At 38.4% G+C, this 22,564-nt stretch overlaps 1 protein-coding gene across 3 annotated transcripts in view; it reads left to right on the top strand.

The window, feature by feature from the left end:
* SYK (spleen associated tyrosine kinase) overlaps positions 1-22,564 on the top strand; it is a 1,380,702-nt gene that overhangs the window by 824,940 nt on the left and 533,198 nt on the right. For all 3 annotated transcript variants that reach the window (XM_044060819.1, XM_044060818.1, XM_044060817.1), the window contains exon 4: positions 10,401-10,561. In XM_044060819.1, coding sequence (XP_043916754.1) covers positions 10,401-10,561 — 161 coding nt within the window. The remainder of the gene's footprint in view (positions 1-10,400; positions 10,562-22,564) is intronic.

Here is a 22,564-nt window from a genome sequence, read left to right as displayed (position 1 = left end):
CCCTGACCCTGAGTAGCATCCTGTCCTCACCAAGAATGATACCTCAGTATAAAGAAAAAAATGATCAATTTCAACAATTGGCTAAGCTTCTGATGTCATTCAAAGAGGATCCAGTGTCTGTCAGCCTGGGACAACATGCTCAACAAGCCGCATTGCTTTGCAAAAGATGGCTTGTACCTGTCACCTCTAGGCTTTCAAATACTGGCCAAGGCTCTTGCTGCCCCCATAGTGTCTTTTTTAGGCAAGGCTCAAAAGTCAAACCCACCTCCGTAAACAGCACAATTAACAAAAAACTGAGGGTTATGCTACTCAACGCCAGGAGTTTAAATCTCAAAATGCACGTGCTCAAAGCACTCCTCAGTATGGAGAACGTCAACATCTGTGCAGTAACTGAAACCTGGTTCAAGGCCCCAGAGGTCACCCCAGCACTACCGGGCTACAACTTATACCACACGTTTCGGCCACAGAACATGAACCGAAACACAAAAGGAGGGGGTGTATCCATATTCATCAAGGATACCTACACCTCCAGGTTAGTGGCACAGCATGATACCTCTGAGATCATCCATGTGCAACTAACATTGGGCAAATCTGCAATGCAAATTGTGGCCTGCTACATATCACCCTCCATGACCCAGGACCACCACTCCACCTTTCTGGAGACACTGGAAAACATGAAGGTCCTTCCAAACACCCTGATATTGGGTGATTTCAATTACCCTACCATTCACTGGGAAAACTACTCGAGTACAAATTCCCAGGCCCAGCACTTCCTGGAATTCATCAACTCAAATGCCCTTGATCAGCTGGTAAATTCCCCTACCAGAGGTGAAAACATATTGGACCTGGTCATCACCAACATGGGTGACAGGTATTTCACGCCGGAGGTCAACCCGTCACTGGTTAAATCAGACCATAAACTAATCACTCTGGATGTCCACACCCCACCACCACCTCCAACTAAGGAAACCACAGTAAAAAACTTTTCTAAAGCAAACTTCACCTTACTTAAGACAGAGGTGGTAAGTTTCACAGCCCCCACACTAAAGGATAATGCTGCCCAAGATGCAGAAACCTTTACAAATGCACTCTATGAGCACCCACAAGGATGCATGGATTGTGCCATCCCTAGCAAAACCAAGACTCACTCCTCTAAGAGAAGGAAACCAGTTTGGTGGACCCCTGCAATAAACAGGCTATACAATAGAAGGAGGAAACGAGTTCAGAAAAAAAAGCAAATCAAAGAAGGAAAGACATCCCTGATCAGTATCAGTAAGAAACTACGGTCCCTCATGAAATCATTCAAGGCTAACTTTGAAAGAAAAATAGCCAAGGATTCAAAAGATAACCATAAAGCCTTCTTTAGCTATGTTAGAATCTAAGTAGCAACTCGCAGATATGCACTGAACTAGTGCAAAATAGCACAAAATATACTGAAACTACAGATATTGCCAACATCCTGGCAGACAGATTCAGTGCAAACTTCACCCCCCCTCTCCCCTCCAAAAGGGCCCAAACAATACCGGAAAAGTGTAGTGTCCCAAAAATCACAGATGCACAGGTGAAAACAGCCCTTTCAAAAGCCAAAAACACAGCGTCAATGGGGCCAGATGGTGTCCCAGGCTGCGTCTTGCACAAACTATAGAATGAACTACCCCCCCCCACCTAAACACGCTGTTCAACCTCAGCCTCTCCACATGCTACATGCCCATAGAATGGCGCATAGCAATGGATATTCCTCTCCACAAATGAGGGGCCACAACTGACCCTGGTAACTAACACCCCATAAACCTGACTAGCCTTGTCTGCAAGGCTATGGAGTGCATCATCATGGAACTCATTAACAAATACATTGGGAACCTCCAAACACTTGACCTGACCCAGTTCGGCTTTGTTAAGGGCAGATCATGCCTACTAAACATGGTTGACTCTTCGAGATAGTCACCAAGGCCATAGACAAGGGAAAGGTGGTTCACACAGCCTACCTTGACCTCGCCAAGGCTTTCAACACCATTCCCCACTTGAGTATTACAGAAAAACTCACCAGCCTGAACATAAACCCCTACGTCACGAGATGGGTTGCCAACTGGCTTACAGACAGAACTCACACGTTAAGAATAGCAGGCTCCAGGTCCGACTCTAAACCAGTCACAAGTGGTGCCCCACAAGGCTCAGTCCTGGGACCCTTACTGTTCGGCATATACTTCTCAGAAATACAGGCAAACACAGGAGGACTATGGCTAACCAAGTTTGCCAATGATTGCAAACTGGGAGCCATAACTGACTCTTTGGCTGACATGGACATCCTCCAAAAGGGCCTTACTGAGACAGACACCTGGTGTCAAAGTCATGGTCTCAAGCTAAATGCCAAAAAATGCATAGTCATCCCGTTTGAGAAAAACAAAACACCCACGAATTACTACATAGGTGGCAGCCCCCTTAATACAGAAGAGGTAATAAGAGTTCTGGAGACCCAGGTAGATAGTAATCTCTCCTTTGACAATCATATTGCCAAAGCAGTTAAGAAATCCTTCTATGTGGCTGATCTCATTACTAAAGGGTTCGCATCTAGAAATAAAGAGGTTATAGAGCCCCTCTACTCGTCACACATTAGACCCATCATAAAGTACAATGCCCCATTTGGGATGTACCTCACAAGACACTTCCAACAGCTGGAAAGACCACAAAAGTACCTCACCAAGAGGATTACTGGTCTCAAACATATATCCTATGCAGCCCAACTGAAAAAACTCTGTCTGTACTCAGTGGCATATCGCTTACTCAGAGGTGATCTCTGCCTGACTTACAAAGCCATGTCCAACTCAGAATTGATGGACATGCTCCACCTAAAGACATCCAAGTCACTGCGAGCCATGCGCTCTAGTGAGCTAAACCTCGCCACAACAATAAATAGAACATGCTGGAGGGATAGATTCCTGTCACACAGACTCCCCATGCTTTGGAACAAAATTCCAAATTACATCAGGCAGAGCCCCTCACTAACACTCTTCAAGAGAAACCTTGACGAGTGGATGGGTATCAGAAAATATACCCCTGGGATCACTTCATTGGCTCTGCTTGACAGAGGATCAGTTAATTTATCAATGGGGCGGTGAAAGCCGACACACTCTGGCTAGGCTTATGAATGCCCTCGGGCAGATAGCCTAGTACCTACCTATGAACCTATGAAGCTATAATAATAATTTGTGGACATTAAGTTGTTACCCATTAGCAACATAATCTGGACTTCATTTGTCTTTGAGAAGGAGAGTTTCAGACTTCATCTTGAGTTCCATTTTGCTTCATTTTAGTTTCCATTACAGTGCTTTGTTATAATAGTTTGGTCTCTCACACTTACCACATTGACATGCAGAAAGACTGCAGTACAGCATGCTTTTAGCATAGCTGTTATTGACTATGTTCACTTCATCAAAAGAGAATTTTGAATCTCATATAATAACACAGTCCTCACCATACGTCTTCAGAAATGTTTAGTTCAGAATACTTTAGTTTGCAATTTAACCATTTTTTTATTTCTTTGGTCTACTGTTAAATTTCATACTTACAGTTAAGTGACACCTAAATCTACAAACCTAAATTTGTTTGTCTAGTGCCAATTTTTGTAAGTTACTTTGTTTGCTTTTCTGTTTATTATATTTATATGTTGTGTGTCAACTGTTCCTCACAGTTCTCTTAAAGTAAGAGGGGAGTTTTAATGCTTATTATAATGTGTAATGTCAGATATGACAGCAAATATGTATGCAGTATAAGCTTATAACTAACATTTCAACCACAGCTTGCTTTTTTATGGAATATATGCTACTTAAGTAGCAATTAATGTATCATATCAATAATCTTACATTTGCTGTATTAATATCTTAACTTTGTATAGTTATGTAAAATAATTTATTTTTAATATGCAAACGGTGTAGTGTATATATAAGTGATTTTTTTTACTAAGGATTATTTATGAAACTGACATATCTACTAACAGGATTCACCAGCACACAGCACTGCTCATAACTCTCCTCCTTACATGTGAATATATTCAACGTGTAAAGTAGTTGTCAAGTCAAAAACTGTGACTCATTGCCTGTGTAGTATAAATATATATATATATATATATATATATATATATATATATATATATATATATAATATATGTATAGAGGTAGGGTGCCACTGTGAAGCCGCTATAAGGAGGCTGCAAGAGGTGTAGTCACAGTTCTGTGACTCGGTATTTCAGTATTTTCAATCAGAATCCTTACATGTAAATAATAGCGTATATTTTATCTACAAGATCTACTGCTCTCATTGTCCAAAGTCAGCAAAATAAATTAATACTCTGAAACATGTTGTGTTAAATATGGCAGCACACAATGTTTTTCTATAGGCTTTCAATACAATGTGCAAATTATAGATTCATATGTTCATAGGTGTATGCTAGGTTAACAAACACTAGGGCCTTTATAAGCCGAGCCATGCAATCCAAATGTATCTTGTGAGTTATTGCGACTTAGAGTTTATTTTATGGAGTGTATGTTAGTCAGACATGATTTAAGGGGTACCCCTGTCCATCAGAAAAATAGGTGTCAGACCAGGGGAATTTCTGATTTCCCATCCATTAGTTCAGGTAGTGCTTGAATACAGTTAGGGAAGCGTTCTGCTTCATACAGATGGAAAACCTATTCCATAGAATGGGGACACCCTGAGAAAAATACCTGTCCCTCCAACAGATCCTATTTAAGTTGCAAGCAAAGTTTAAATATTTAGATCTGGTAGTTCTGGTGCTGTTTTTTTTTTTTTCAGATATGCAAAAGGCCTATCAGAACAGGATCCAATGATGCCTTTTATGCCAGGCATAAATCACATCTCAGCTGTGTGTAGGAAACAGAGCATAGAGATAGATCTTTGAGATGATCTGCTAGGAGCATTGTGTTTTTGCCATAGATTCTTTCTACGGATGTTGCATTTGTTGCATGTGCTGGTCAGGTTCATACAGAAGGGGGCATTATAATGAATGATGGGTCTGATGATGGCTGAGTACAGTGGCACGATGACGTCTCTGGACCTAAATATCATGCCTTTACTTATAAGCTGATTGAAATGGAATGATTCTCTTAAAACTTTAGAAATACGTTGGACAAAATCCAGGTTACTATCTCCAAGATTCTCCAAAACCTTAACTGCTGTATCTACTTTGTTGATGTGTTTTACATTGAAGTAGTGCCCCTGGATGGCTGACCTCACAAAAGGTACTATTATGCATTTCTTTGCATTGAGTTTTAAGCTGTGACTTGGGTACCAGTCATTTATCTGTGTTAGACCTTTATGTAAGACCGTAATATCATGGGGGTTTCTATGACTGCTCCTAGATTGCAATCTTCTGCAAACTTGATAAGCCAGAGGCTCTTGACACTGGCACTGACTTCTGAAAAATAGATGCCAAAGAGGTCCCAGCAGAGAGCCTTGGGGGACTTAACTGGTGACTGTTCACATTGTGGAGTTGATCTCACCAATCCAACTTCCTGGGTCCTGTCAGTGAGCCAGCGAACTATCCATCTAGTTATACAGGGGTTTATATTTAATTTTTTGAGAGTCTTTACATTACCCAAGTGGGGTATTGTAAATAATGCCTTAGCTAGGTCAAGGTAGGCAGTATGTGCTGTTTTGCCCTCATACATTACCATAGTGACCTTCTCAAAGAAGTACACTGGATTCACTAAGCATCACCTGCCATTGATGAAACCAAACTGGGTTGGGTCCAGTGCTGAAGGTTTCCTATGTCATAGTTAATCATTTCCATGATAACCCATCCATGGCTTTGCATATGAGACTATTCAGAATAATGGCTCTGCAGTTCCCAGGATCATTTGATTGTCCAGCCTTGTGTAGAGCGATGTCCATTGTAGTCTTCCATTTGCATGTCACAAAGTCTGGCCAGAGGCTATGGTTGAATAGTGACACCAGTGGTGATGAAAGATCATATTTCAGGCTATGTAGGAAGCATCCTGGGATATTAATGAGCCCATTGAAGCTGTAGTCTTAGTCTTAGAGAGTGCATCTAAGACCTGCTCCATGCTGATAGTCAAAGGATTATGATAGATGGTATTTCCTGAGGGAATAGCTAGGGATGATGGGATAAGGTTAGTGCTGAGTTTGTCATCTGGAACATTTGCTATACCTTCCAGTTCTGTGAATAAGAATCTGTTTACCAACAGTTCAGCACACTGCTGTGTGCTGTCTTTGAGGTTTTGGACATTGCTAAAAAAGCTTTATGGTTGTCCATGACCTGGGATCCTATCATTACCTCAGAATTTGCTTTCTTGGGCTTAATTAGCCCTCATAGATGTTTATTCATTTGTTTTCTTTTTTCTTTTCATGTACAACCTATTTAATTTTGGATTCCACCAGGGTGCTTTGTTTTTTTAGTTAGTTTTGGACTCACTTTTGGTAGGCACATCGGTCTCTCTGTAATCAATGACATAGTTGTACACAGCATCTTTGAATAATTCCACATAGGCTGCTGTGTTATCTGAGTTGGAGGGGCTAGAAATTGTTATTTTTTCATTTTTTGGTCCCTCAGACTTCATTCTTATTGTCCCAGCTCCCGGTACCTAATGTCCTCTCTGCATCTGCCAGCTACTGTCCTGTCCCCCAGACTTACTCTGTTTTATCTGGGGTCAGTCATGGATCCTGATGTTGTCTTGGGGGCTTGGTTCATCTGTGCTTTCATTTGGGAGGATTAATGTTAATTGTCCCACTATACCCATTATTTACGGACTACCCAAGGTTCATAAAACATATGTAAACCCCCGTATGAGACCTCTAGTATTGGGGAAAGGGTGGATCACTGAGCCCATGTCTATTTATGTGGATAAACAGTTACGCCCTGTTATTGATAAGGTTGAAACTGTGCTTTGAGATACGGGCCATTTTTCAAAAGACAATCTTACTGGACTGAGCAGAACCACATTGATGAATATTTATTTGTTACTATGGATGTGGTTTCGTTATTTAATGCTATTCCAAATGAAGACAGCATTGAACTGGTTAGATGTCACCTAAGAGAAAATTCTGTATATACATATGAGCATATACACTTCATATGCTATCTACTAGACATTATTCTAACCAATAATGTGTTCTGATTCGATGACAAGTACTATGTTCAAAAGGTGGGTGTAGCAAAGGACACAATGTGTGCAAACACATATGCAAATATGGTAATGGCCCAATGGGAATCCGAAATTTGTGTTTAATGAGAGAAATGTCTATCACCCATCTTTGATGCACTACTCTCGATTTGTGCATGATGTCTTTCTGGTTTGGCCTGGCACGGTAGAGACTCTACATAAATTTATACAGTATTTACATGGGACAACTAGCTTTTTAAAGTTTTCCTATAAATTCTCTGATACAGGTGTTGATTTCCTGGATGTATATATTAAAACAATGAATGAGAAGGTCACTTCAAAACCAATCAGTAAAAATAAAAATGAAAACTCCAGCAAAGCTAGAACTTCCACTGAGTGACCTCCCAAACCTCTTGTATCAGAGGCGCATGGGATATATGCAAATGAACCTTATGAACATCAGGTGTTTCAGCTCAATGGCAATTCTGAATGCCCATGACTTGTTTTGTTGTTTTAATGGACAATTTCAGGCCAATAAAGCCAAACTCCACTAGCTGTGGATATGCATATTTTGGCCTTGTTATGATTTACTGTATGTTAGCTAATGTTATGTTTTTACTGGATGTATATATTGGTAAGGTAGGTGGTGTGATAAATGCCACCATTTATAAGAAGGCTTGCTAGAGAAATAGTTTTTTGTATGCACCCCAAGCACCTGAAGAGAAATGTAATGAAAGGTCAGTTTTATAGGCATGCAAGATTACATAATAAACACAGTGCCATGTACTTTTCCTTTGATACTTTAGTTCAAGAATTTTGTTAGAGGGGCTATAGTGAACAGATGGTTCATCAGGTACAGAATGAAGTGTTGATGTATAGACATGATAGAGCGCAATCTTACTTTGGTGGCACATATAATAATACACAATTATTCAGAAGAAGGGAGGATGACACAGTTAGATTGCCCTTGAATTATTCTAACGATGTATGTAATATCTGCAATATTGTTAAGAAACACTGGAATATATTAATGACAGATTCTAAACTTAAAGAAGTGGTAGGATGTGAGCCTAAGTTCACCTATAAAAAATTTAAGACAATTAAGAGAATGATGTGCTACAAACCTATTATGAGGAGGATAGAACCTAACTTGACCCTGAAAAGGACTCATAGGTGTTGTAGTTGCAATATTTGTACATATATTACTGAATGTGACTATTTTCTACACCCTGTCACCGGTCGTAGGTATATGACTATGATTTCTATGCTGATTGTAATGCACAGAATGTTTATTGTGTGTTATATGCAATTGTTACTATGTCGGAAAGACAAATCGTAATTTCAGAGAAAGGGTTAGAGAACATGTTTACAGTATGAATAAATGTGATGACAAAAATGCACTTGGTAAACATGGAAATTCTAGGTGCTAGCCATGTTTTTAACTTTTTTGTGCTTGAAAATTTTATGCCAAATATTAGGGGTGGTGATATAAGAACTAGCACTGAGAATTTAGAGACTGAAAGAATTATTTTGCTACATGCAACTGCTGGTAAAGGATTAAATGAAAATGTTCCTTTAAATCCAGCCCCGAGGTCACGTGATCTCAGGCACTGGACTTAAGGTGTATAAATTTACTTGTTGTGTGTTAGTCTTTAGATCTGATGAAGCATCCTTTGGTGATGCAAAAGCGTTCATCTCCTCTGTTTTATTTTACTTTTATGTGTTTTTTTTATATTAAAGTGTTGTGAAGCTTTCTGCATGAGGAGACATTTTCTCTTTTCACATTTATCAAGACCAAATGACATTCTTATATCATATGAAAAAGTTTTTACAACTTGCAGTTGTACTTTCAGTTCCTCATCTGAAGAGCTATACAGTTTTAAATCATCGACAAAAAGAAAATAAGAAGTCTTTACACTTTGTTGTTTTCTAGGAGCCAAATTATAGCCTTGGCCTAAGGTGTTAAGTAGACAGCTTAATAGGTTAAGGGCAAGACAGAATAGCAGCAGGGATAGGGAGTCACCCTGGAATATCACCCTTTGAATTTTTATCCCTGGGATAATTTGTCCTTTATCATGGCTTAATTGCAAAGTGGTCTGCCACTGTTTTATGGTCACTGTAATGTAGTCGATCAGTGTAGGGTGTATCTTACACATTTTTAAGCGCTCTTTTAAACATGAATCTGGGATACTACCAAATGTTTTTTGTAGTCAGTCCATGCCATACTTGGATTCTTCCCCTTTTTACAGTTCTCCACTATGACTTTATTTAACAACAAATGATCCTTTGTTCCATATGACTTTTTATTGCCCTTTTGTTCTACTGCCATAATTGTGTTTTCTTCTAAATGACTATAAACTGTCGTCATTAATTCCCATGTATAGTTTATACGATGTCAGAAGGCAAGTTATTGGTCTATAGTTTTTAGGGTTTCTTGCAGGTTCACTCTTAAGTAGGAGCATTGCTTTACCTGTTGTTAGCCATGTTGGTGACTGTTCAGAGTGTGCATATAAATAGTTCTTGCTCATGGCTAAATCTTCATGCAAAGATGTTAATACTTTTAGCCAAAAGTTAGGTACTGTATCTGGGCCTGGGGTTTTCCAATTAGAGGCTTTTCTTAACTTTGTTTCATTCTCTCTGGCTGTTACTTCATCCCATTTCATATCCTGGACCTTTAAACTTCTTATTCTTTCCTTTACTTCTTCTATCCATTTAGCATATTTGTTACATTCCACAGGATCTTCATAGACACTTCTTCCAAAATATATCGATTTCTTCTTTTTTTGGGAGGTTTTTCAATTCCTTTTACCTTGTTTCTCAATTCTCTATAAAACATTTTCGGGTTATCACTAAATTGCTTATTTTGTACTTTTCCTTTATATTCCTTTATTTCCTTTATATTTATCAGCTTATCTCCAGTGTTTCATGCTTAATTAATCTTGAGGTGTGGCTGTTATTGATGTAAATTGAGATACCTCCACCTTTAGTCCCTGTCTGTGTAATTGCTGGCCTAAATGTGTGGAAGGCACTGAAACCTTGGCCTGCAGGAGTACTTTCTGTAGCTTTAAAGCATGTCTCAGTAACTGTACAGATGTTCACATTTTCCAAGGTAAGAAGAGCTTATGTTGTGTAAAAGAAATAACACTGAACATTCCTGTTTTAAAACGTTATTGGGCCTTAGTGGTGACCTTTCTGATGTTGTCAGTAGTAATCATTATCATGGGGTACTGCCTTAGAAAATTTATGTGCTTTCTCCTCCAACAGGGCGATGCCTTGGAAATGGCTATTATTAGTCAAAAGCCACAACTGGAGAAGTTAATTGCTACCACAGCCCACGAGACGATGCCTTGGTTTCATGGCATGATATCACGAGATGATGCAGAGAGGCGTCTCTTCAAAAGTCCTATAACAAATGGAAAATTTTTGTAAGTTCTGGTTTAATTCCATTATATACAGCACAAACTGTTTTGCAATCACAGAAGCTGAAGAATGTATACCAAATATCCAGATATAGTAGTGGCGTCCCCAGACACATAGTGAGTAGTATTAAAAATGTGTCTTTAGATAATTGAATGTGCTAGATGGAAGGAGTCTTGTATGACAAACATCTTAGGGAATGTATTTATTCAGTTAGATCACTTTAAGAGACACATTATTTCAATCACAGGTAAATTAGTCAGACATTTAATTGTAATGAGGACTGATTTTCATACAGTAAGATTACAAACTAGCTCATTCCATAGCTTTTCCTAAAAACAGGAAAGGCTTCATTACAGAATAACAAATTCGGTGACAAAAACAGAGCATTTTTATTATATAACTGCACTAAGGCCAAAAGCTAGTTTGTGGAACCTAAAATGTTACAAGTTTTGCTTATAAAATAAAGATATTAGGGCCAGATGACAGTGAATTTTCATTCTGTTATAAATGTATGCATTTATATTCATAGTTGTATACTTTGCTGGCTAATGATAAGTCTGAAAAAAAAACAATGCACATCGTGTTTATAATGTTGTGAAGAAAATGTTGTGCTATTCTTAAAGGAGATACCATTAATATCAGCTATATATATATATATATATATATATATATATGCATGTGTATTCACTAAGGTGCAGTATAAGAAAAATGCACCTTATTTCTATACCAGCGGCAATATGGGTATAAAGGATGTGGATACCTGATTGAAATCTGTCTGTGCAAAACCATACTGAGCAAGGCAAGGTGTGCAAATGTAGATTAAAATAAACCATGCAGATCTGTATCAGATAATATCACTGCCAAGCAGGAAGACTTAAACATTTGTTTGACTCCAAAATATCTTCTGGCTGCTTAAATCACCCTGTGAATGCTTCACAAGATGCTTAGTTATAACCATTTGGCTATATTTTAAGCTAAAAAAACAGTTGCTGTGCATCTGCAGTAACCATGTCAATGAGCCATGTTAGTTAATAGAAATATACCTTCAAGAACACGAAAGGATAACTCTGCATATTTATGTGGGATATGAATCAGGAAAATAGTTTCATGGGTGAAATCAGATATGAGGAAGTGACATGCAGGAGCCATCAGTAGTAACAGCAAATGGCAATGCAGGTGTCAGATGGGAAAACAATTTGCAAAACTGGGTAGCTAAGCACTAACAACATGTGATGCTTGTTGACTTACTTGTTAACCAGGTAAAGCCACTTGGCATATTCACTTATTTTTAGGGGGTAACCAAACAATAACACTCTGGTACAATGACTTGCTCAGAATCACACAGTTAGCAAATGGAGGGTGAGTGTTTCAATCATAGAGAGACAGGATGAAGCTGTTGAGCAGCTCATTGACTTAGTCTTATATCAGCGGAATGCAACATGGTGAATTAAGATCAAGGGCGGCCTGGATGATAGAATTGCATATGGATGGTGGAAATACATACTGTTTATGCAAGCAAAGTGTAACAGGTGCCATTATATATACAGTGAGCTTTTTCAGATATTTCTTGTTAAATAAACCATTTGGAACATGAAGTACAATATTAAGCCAAGATGTTAAGCAATAAGTGATGTAGATAATGCAGTGGTGAAAGAGCATGATACAGTGGATAACAGTGACAAAAAACATGCATGTATTCCTAGGATTTGTAGTGGCACTGTCTTGAATATGGTATGGCTTGAAGTTGCATGGGATGTAGGCTGCATTGCTTTTACACCTCCTATGCATTATGTAAGACTGAGGAATATCCTTAGTCAAGAACAGAATGTCACATGGTATACTTTGTTAAATGTTCTCCATAATGAATTTCATCACCCTGGACCTTCATGAATGTGTAGCTGTTGGGATAAGATACTGACCCTTGAGTGCTAATCCTTCACATAATTTTGTGTCTGTGGCAGGCCAGATACCAGTGAAGATAAACTGAGTGCAGGGCACAGAATACTTCAGTTTTCTTCATACAGCTCTGCACCATATCCGAGCGCCCCGGACCATCATATGTCTCACCAGTCCACACACAGGAAGCAGATATTTCAGTTTTAGCAATGTTGCACTGAACAAAAAAATAACAAGAGGAGATCACCAGGTGGCAGGATTGTCACTGCTGCAAGGTAAAGGACTTTCAAGCCATCATTTGCATGCTTACCATAAATAGCTACTAACCCAGCATGCTATAGCTACCTCCACAAGGACTGAGAGAGATTAAAAAATCACATTTCTTACATTTGGAGTTAAAGGACATGGCGTTAAACACATGCTATAGTGCTGAACTCAGTATCCTCAATGTCGATGTTGCAATGCAGCTGAAACACCTATAACTGCTCCTATGGGTCATTAAATAAAAGTCTGTCAGTGTTAGCATGGCAGCTACACATCACAGTACACATGAGTGTATACTGGGCTTTGTTTATTGATATTGTCAGCATTCCATGTACATTGAACATGGCAGGCCATGTACTGCAAACAGCAAAGAAGAGATGCATAATGCAATGGAAAAGGTGCTTTACACCATCCTGTAGACAATAGTAAACAAGGCTCTTGATTTCCATGTGCACTCTTACCAGGAAGCTGCCTTACTCTACCAAATATCTGAGAAACCAGATACCATCCTGCAGTTTCATTTTAATGCCCTCCACCACAATACTCTCTCAATAAGCCATCAGTGATGGACAGGGAATGTACTACTGCTTTGTTGTCATCCTCATTATTTGTCCTGTCAAAGACAGTGTTGCTACCACCTCAAGCGCTGCTTCCTAAAGTGATTATTGTATAATCAGAGATCATAATTTACTCATGGCTGTTCTGCTCCTGACAGGTCTGCAGTGTAAGTTCCACAGGGTATTACAGGAGTCTGTGCTGTAGCCATATGGTGAGGTCCTGTGAAACTCATGCCCACTAGTGGAAACATTGTCAGGGGTAATTACCTTGCAGGACTTAGTATTCATGTGCCTAAAGTAGTAGTAGAAGCAGCAGTAATAGCACTAGCAGTAGTAACAACAGTATTAGAAATGGTAATAGTAGTAATAATGGTAGCAGCATTTGTAGAAATAGTAGTAATAGCAGAAGTAGTAATAATATTAGCAGTAGTAGCAGCAGCAGCAGTAGTAGCAATAGTAGTACTAGCAGTATTAGAAATAGTAGCAGTAATAGTAGTAGCAGTAGTATTACCAGTGGTGGTTGTAGTAGTAGTAGTTGTAGTGGTGCTAGTAGTATTAGTAGTAGTAGTAGTAACAGTTTTAGTAGCAGTAGAAATAGCAGTAATAATTATAGTAGCACAGCTGTAGTAAAAGTACTAGTACTAGAGTGTTACCATTTTGTTGTAGCTTACAATAATGGATGTATTCATCAATGGCCACTATAAAATCACCCTCCTCTGACAGCATCATGGTACCAATGGCAAGCAAGATACTTGTTGCCACAGAAACATATTCTGAATCTGGCATGGAATACATATCACTCAAGTAGGAATCAGATAAAAACAGTAGCACTGCCTCTGCACAGTGATGCGACCTAAAAATTACTTAACATCAATGAAAACAGCTACATCTGATGTCCATACACTCTCTGAAGGTATCACCTTGAATCCTGTTTGTGAAGTACTCACCAACACAATGTGTAATGCAGGGGATATTGATATACTCACACAACTGATTTGATGTTACATGTTGTCAATGCCCAGGATAAGTACATTTATGAATGCATGGTATATTAGGAGGCCCGTGAGGTTGGCATAGGGAATCCAGGAAATTCAGGTCCCTGCTGCATATACTATGTTTGCCTTCCATGTCACTAAATGGCCATACTGCAGCAAGAAAAAATGAATGCTCTGTATCTGTAACTTCATTCATCTGCCTGTGCAGAGGTTGGCCAGCACACACATTGTGGCTGGTCTGTGTAGATGCTGAGGTGAGGTAAATGGTCTGGTACAAAATCCAGAATCCCACAGACAGCATACAGGCAGTGTAGCATACCTCTCCACTATCCAAATTTCCACAGATTGTCCAGATTTTTGCCTCATATTTTTGATCTGTTCCTCTTAAAAATCATGGTTTTCTGGCAGATTAAGGAGGTCTGATGACACTAAATAATGATTGACATTTCAGTTTCAGTTTTCATACCCTTTAGAAAACACATGCAAATGCAAAATCTGTTAGTCTGTCAACTTTCTAAGTTTATTGGAGCAATATTTAAAAATTGTCCCTATTTGTGGGCCTTTGCCCCACCATTATTTGTCGAGATTTCTTGTGCTAAGAGGTTGAGAGTTATGCAGTAGTATAGTTTTTTTTGCAGCAAAGAAGAAATGCAACTGAACAGTGCATTAGCTTAATAGAATCTGCATCTGTAAAACACTCGTTCAGCCAGTTATTGCATGTTAATTCTATTTTCAGCAGTTATGTCTTGAATAAACATGAGAGCCCAAATTCCAAACACCAGAAAAATAATTCACAGTATGACAAGCTATATACTATTGAGGGAATCCAAATGAAAACAAAAAAACTTCCCACTCCACCTCTTCAATTTATATATATATTTCTATATTATAGCAGTAAAGTCACTCCCTCATTTTGCTTAAATGATAAAATGATCTTAGACATTTGATTAAAGGATATGTTTTAAAGCTCTTTGCAGCTCCCCCCACTTTTCTATTATGGCTGCTGACCTCTTCATTGCTCCATTCTAAGACTGCAGCTTAACAATCGTGAGGGATGGTTAACAAAAGCTTGTTATGCACATTTTTAATGCTTGATGCTTAACAAGCTTATCTTTTCTGCCATTTCAAAGAGTAATCATAGCACCCATGGATTGCAATACGCTTCTGTATAATTTTCAGTAGTAATACTAAGATTACCAACATCTACAAAGCATTTGGTTTTATTTTTATCTTTTAGATGTGGCATCAGTTTCTTTTTGAATAAATTCTCTTATTGTATATTATGAAATAAAAATAGAACAAAGTAAAACCAAATCCATCTTCAAATTAAGCTACATCAATCTGTACACATTTGACCTTAATTACTAGCTATCTGTAATTCATATCGTATACTTGCAGTTACATGCGCATCTTTACTTAAGTATCTTGTAGATAATGCATCTAATGTCATTGTATAGGGTCTATATTAAATAAACAAAAGTTTATCTTACCGAACGCTAACATGAGCGAAAATCCCAGAACCTGAAACCGGAATTGTGATCGCGATACAGTGAAGATGGGAATATTTGCCCTTTCCTCACTGTAGTGCGATCACGGAGTTGGAATATATATTTAGTGGGGGGGTGGGGGGCACAGCCCCCCACAATTGCAGCTTTGAGTTCTGGGATTTTCGATAATGTCAGCGTTCGGTAAGATAAACTTTTGTTTATCTAATATAGACCCATTGTATATACCATCTTGTTTGCGTTTATTTCTTGTCTTTGTCTCTTTGGGCTGGGACACAAATTGGCCAATTGTGATCATTGTTCTACACATTGTTAACAAATTCAATAGGGTAAATAAATGAATAAACAAACACATAAACATCTAAATAACATAAGAATCAGTAGAACCTATGCTTTAATGGTCCTAATAATCTTTCTTCTGTGTCTAATACACAGCCTTTGACTCCTCAGTCCTGTCTATTGAAACACTCCTTCATTTTAACTGATCCCTCTAACCTAATCTTCTAAGTAAAATCATAGTCTGTCTGCAGAGTTTCGTGGTTGTCTGGACATTATTAAGCAGTTACAGTAATGCTGGCTTGTTTTAATGCTATGCAGTGTGTGCCAGCAAAGCGAAGTCTGAAGTGGCACTCGATGGTGACCCATTATTCTGTTCTGTGCTACAGCACACTGCCTTTAACTGTTTGAAAGGATACCTGTCCTCATGTTTATGTTCAGAAAGTATACAATACAGGCATGAACTGTAGTATACATGTAGTATCAAGCTCACACATTGAATGTTCTACCTTTAAAAGAAACGCACAACATCACACCTCATTTGATCAATCTATAAAGATGAAACTGTGCAATATTAAACAAAAAACAAAACAAAAATATTTTTTGCAGGGTGGCAAGCCCATTGCACCAGCATATCAGCTGCTACATATATATATATATATATATATATATATATATATATATATACTGACTCTGAGATCCTACAGAAGCAGATAAAGGGCAAAATCCAAATCTCTGCTGTACCATGACCTCCCACTATATTATACTGGCACTGTATTATCATATGACTCTTTGATCACTTGTGGCAGCATCACATAGGTTCATAGGTTCATACTAGGCTAACTGCCATGAAGGCCCACTTTAAGCCTGCCAATAACCCAAGGTCAGACTCGAATCCTGTACCTTGTGCCTCTGAGGCAAAAACCTTAACCATTATGCAAACCCACCCTTTTCTGAACATTCAACCAAAGGAGGGTTTTCCACTCACCATATAGACTATCAGTATATAAACACCAGAGAGTCGTATCTTTAATGTCAGAGCTGTAGGTTGGCTAACAAATGATACTGATATAGATGCTTATGATATGGCTGTCCTACAAATTAATTTATTCAGCAGTCATTTTTATTTATTGGTAGAGATATAAAGTTTCTTGATAGAGTACTTAATTAAATTATGGCATAATGTGCTAATCCTCTTAAAATAAGTTACATGATGGCTAGCGACTTTCTCTCCTGTGTCACAGTACCCCATCCATAAAAACACAGACAGGATATCCTCGACCATGTAGCTCCACAGTGTCTCATCTACATATGCAGAGTTTTCCTTGGAGAGACTATGAAATGATCTGTGTACAGTGAGAGGCATTTATCTTCTTTACAAGGAGGTGGGCTGAGTGACAAGTGTTCATTTTCATTCATCAAGTCATATTATTTAGCAGTGTTAAAGTGATTAGAAAAAACTAAAGTAATAAAACTCCAAAACAAAAACCAATTTGTTATAAACAACATTCACATAACAACTACAATAGTTCTGTGTATCACCTTAGAAAACAGAGAAAATTACTACCCATCTCAAACAGTGCTTTACATGTCACTTAGTAAAGCCAGCTACCTGATGCCACTTTCAGAAATGCATCTTGCTTCCTCAGCTAAGTGAGATCTAAGGTAAGCAGTAAATGCAGAGATGGTGGGAAGTAACTTTAAAGAGAGGGGAAGGATGCTCCTTATCCTGTGGTTAATGACGGAGAAGGACCGTTCCTTAAGAATATGGAGAGTAACAGGTGAAAGGTGAGTAGGTTCAGAGGGGCAGTGGGGTGTAGAGAAGAGTTTTTGTTTTAAGGTTCTGCAAAACAGGGAGAAGTGCACAAAACTGAGTAGTTTAAGGAAAAGATTACAAGCTAGAATTACTATGCTGTGTATGATACAAATCTAAATGTAAGAGTAAAACTTGGAACTACTGTTCATCTATGTCTTTCCTTGTGATAAGCAAGGCTTCTAATAAATCCCCACTCCTGTGCCTGAATCATATAACAGCAATCACAAAACACTGAAATCACTAATAATCCCCTGGATCCCATGTTACCTATATATATTCATATCAAAACCACACCATCTTGGGGAAAAGAAAAAGTCCTGAGATATCAAAATCTCAGTCTTTTAAGGCAAATCTTCAGAATCATACATTAGTGAGAGAAATTAGATTGTCAATCACACCCTTTAAGGCAATGATGCTACCTTTTGGAAGGGTTTTGCCATATGGCTACAAATCTTATTTAGTTCTACTCACATTTTATGGGTATTTGTGGTGTGGCAGTATTTTTATTGATAAGTGGAAATGGAAATATAATTTCCAAACAGGGAAGAAGCAATCCTTTCAACTGGATACATTTATCTTTATTGTTAGTAGATAACAGACCATGTAGATTGCATCAATATTTTTTTTCTCTCACATAGCTGACATTCAGCAGACCCATTGCCTCTTCTTGATTTTCAGGTTTAATAACCCCTCCTAGCCTCCCCCAGACTAAATCTGATTTGAGTTGAGTCCAAAGAAGAGATCAAGACATCCCAAGGTCATGTTATATTGCTGCTATAGACTTTTCTTTTTTAATCAGGTCTTATTTCCCATTTCCCTGCATGCTTTCCTGTTGATATCCAAGCACAGGAGTACAATAGGGATGTGCTAGCATAGTGTCCCACCATACAATAGGAATATGCTAGCATACTGTCCCACCATACAATAGGGATGTGCTAGCATACTGTCCCACCATACAATAGGAATATGCTAGCATACTGTCCCACCATACAATAGGGATGTGCAAGCATACTGTCCCACTATACAATAGGAATGTGCTAGTATAGTGTCCCACCATACAATAGGAATATGCTAGCATACTATCGCACCATACAATAGGGATGTGCTAGCATACTGTCCCACCATACAATAGGGATGTGCAAGCATACTGTCCCACCATACAATAGGGATGTGCTATCATACTGTCCCACCATACAATAGGGATGTGCAAGCATACTGTCCCACCATACAATAGGGATGTGCTAGCATACTGTCCCACCATACAATAGGGATGTGCAAGCATACTGTCCCACCATACAATAGAGATGTGCTAGCATACTGTCCCACCATACAACAGGGATGTGCTAGCATACTGTCCCACCATACAATAGGGATGTGCTAGCATAGTGTCCCACCATACAATAGGAATATGCTAGCATACTGTCACACCATACAATAGGGATGTGCTAGCATACTGTCCCACCATACAATAGGGATGTGCAAGCATACTGTCCCACCATACAATAGGGATGTGCTAGCATACTGTCCCACCAAACAATAGAGATGTGCAAGCATACACTCCCATCATTGCAGTGTCTCAACCAATGTCCTTCACCTTCTGTTTCTAAAGAAAATGTCCCCGTTTTTGTCCACAACCTCCAACAGTGATCGGATATGAGGAGCACTATGCTATGATCTGAAACCAGACTTTTCAGGATTTAGGAGACTACGAGGTATCAAATAGCAGTACTGTTTTTTTTCTCAATCAACTTATCTATAAAAGCAGGTTTGAGTTGAGGTGGCACTTCTCCACTAACTCTATATCTATAAAAGGTTACTTAAAGACCAGGGTTAATACAGTCTCTTTTAATACCATTGAGAAAAACCTGTTTCATAAAGAAACATGCAGTCTTGAAAATCACTGGGCCAAAGACTACCAAGTAAACTGTAGCAAGCTTTGTTGGCTACAATCCTCTGAATGTTGGATGGATAGCTGAAACCGCAAATATGGTCAGATTTAAGTCTGTGTAGCCAATATCTTGTCAAAAAAGTCCATATGCTCCCTAAGATGACTTCTTCACTGAAACAGTGTGTCATTTGGAAAAGAATTGTGTAATATGTGAGAAAGAAAAAAGCTTTTTTTGGTTGTTAAACAGATTTAACTATGCCAAGGAAGGCCTGGAACAAAATTATACTGCCGTGCTGAGCTGTTATCAATACTTGCCATGCCCAGATATTATTTTTCCTGCTAGGCTGCTGTAGAGAAGAGCTGTGATCAGGGGCTTCCAAAGATTTCACTCCTTACACTTGCCTTATAGTACTATCTTACCAACAGCTACTGAGTCTTTACATTAAGACACACACACAGAAACACATGCAAACACACACATGTGCTCACGCACGCATGTGCGCTCACACACACACACACACACACACACACACACACACACACACACACACACACACACACACACACACACACACACACACACACACACACACACACACACATGCATGCACACATAAACACCTTTTTAGTAATGTCACCCCTTCCTGCTTCCTGGCACTGTACAGCCACCAGTTAGACCAATCTGATACCTCAAGGGCACAGTTAATGAACACTTAAAATAATCCAACTGTAGCATGTTAGTTTTATGGCAGCTGTAGCAAAAGCAGTTGTGCTTCAAAGGATGGATAACAACATGGTTCACATATTCAGTGTAATTACCATTGCACACTTCAATAATCAGTCAGCCACAATCATCTGCACTTGAATGATAAAACACTTTTCTTAAAAATTTTGCAAAACACTATGTTAAATATACAGAAACATACATTAAGGTACAGGGAAATTCAAATAAAAGTGGATTAAAAAAGTTACTTTCAGAAAAATGATAATCTATTATGTACGAGTCACTAAAACTGGCTAGTACTCAGCAGATGAAGAAGCACAGGGGAAATTGCAGAAATATTACTCTATAACACTCAATAATAGCTACCACTCTATCAACGTACTTATTAATAAGTGTTTTAGCTCCTCATGTTTATTGCCTACACTTTTGAGCATTGCAGTAGTAGAACTCTACAACATTATCAAATCCTTCTGATGTAGGCTGTGATATTTTTCTGCAGTAAATTTCTATTAAAACAACATGGAATTTTTCAATTATTTTGTTTGCAAAGAAGGGTGGTCCATAGAGGCTAAGAAGTAATTTATCCCTAATAAATAGATGGCAGTCTAGTTATTGCTCATCCCAATATGTTATCAGCCAGATGTTGTATAAAAGCTTTGATTTTTCTGGTAAATCTCTGAGGATGACAGTCAGTTAATAATGCCAGACATTACAGTTTCTTAATTCTTTTGGTTCAGAAAAATCCATATTGGTACAAACCCAATGGTTCTATTAACTTTTTATATGAATAACATTTTAAAAAGTGTCCATAATTTTGATGCTTTGTTCAATATTATTTTTGTATTTGTCCTGAATTCTTAAGCAAAGAAGCTGAAATGTGTGATGTTGTCTTTCTGATGGAGCTAAGCCAGTAAAACACTTTGAGCTCCTTCACTTTTTTATAATTATTGGTATATGAAGCAGATAAAGCTCCATATACTATAAACAATTATGACTGGGTCATCGATCATAACCTCTTATTATGTATTCTCAAAATGGATGCCTAGATTTACCTCTCGAATTTCAGTCTTGAGGTGTATTTGTTGTCATCTATGTTTCAAACACATGATAAACTGGTTATGACTGGAAACCTAACATAATCCCAGTGAGATCTATGTATAAGAGCCTAGCTGTAATAGGCTTGCTGTAGTGACATGCTTAATTATAAACTCTACTGCTACAAGCAAATTTCTTACTGTCGCACACTGCAGTTACCATGGATCTGAAGAGGAAATCAAGTAACAGCTTTAATACCTGTAAGACACCTATCATAATGCTGCCACGCATATAATATCCAATAGCAAAATACACCATTAATCAGCCAACAGCTTTAAAAGCCTTAAATACTTCACACTTCTACACATTTCTACAGTCCTAAATTTGGTTTCCAGTCTCAGCAAAGAATTATCCATGGCAAAGCTGTAGACCATACATTAATTTTCATCTTGTGAGGCAAGATAGTAACATTAAATAGTACCACTTGTCTAAACTAGAGATAAGAAGTTATAAAGATCATCTCATTCATGTAATGTGGAAGATTTGGTCCCAGCCATGATGCCAGTGACCTGCCTTCAAGTAGTGATGGTAGTGTTGAAAGAACTGCCCAGGCAGGTGAGAGCAACTGACCATTCATCAGATTTTTCATCTAAGGCAAGGCAGATAAAAGTTGTCATGTTTTACAAAGAATTCAAACCAAAGGGCACAAAGATCACACCGACAAACCATTCAGTAAAAAAAAAAATACTGCAGGAAAAACCCAGCCAAACTAGGGTTTTTACTGTGTGATACCTTAAACTTCTTATAATGGAGACCAGTAAGATATATGCAAATGACCCCTTAAGTACATCAGGTTTTTCAGCTACACATCTTCAGAATGCCCTTGACTTTTTACTTTTTAAGTGTTTATGGATACATTCAGGGAAATAAAGTCAAACACCACTAGCCATGGACATGCATGTTTTGGCCTTTTTATTGACCTCATCACCACAGCATAACTGGATTATTTGTCTATACTTTGGAAAAAGAGAGTCTTTAAACTGAGCTGATGC

Source organism: Protopterus annectens, chromosome 2.part0 (assembly GCF_019279795.1).
Source record: "Protopterus annectens isolate FY-2018-M chromosome 2.part0, PAN1.0, whole genome shotgun sequence".
Lineage (NCBI taxonomy): Eukaryota > Metazoa > Chordata > Ceratodontiformes > Protopteridae > Protopterus > Protopterus annectens.
Note: the sequence above shows the minus strand (reverse complement) of the source record. Positions and strands in the feature narration are given on the sequence as shown.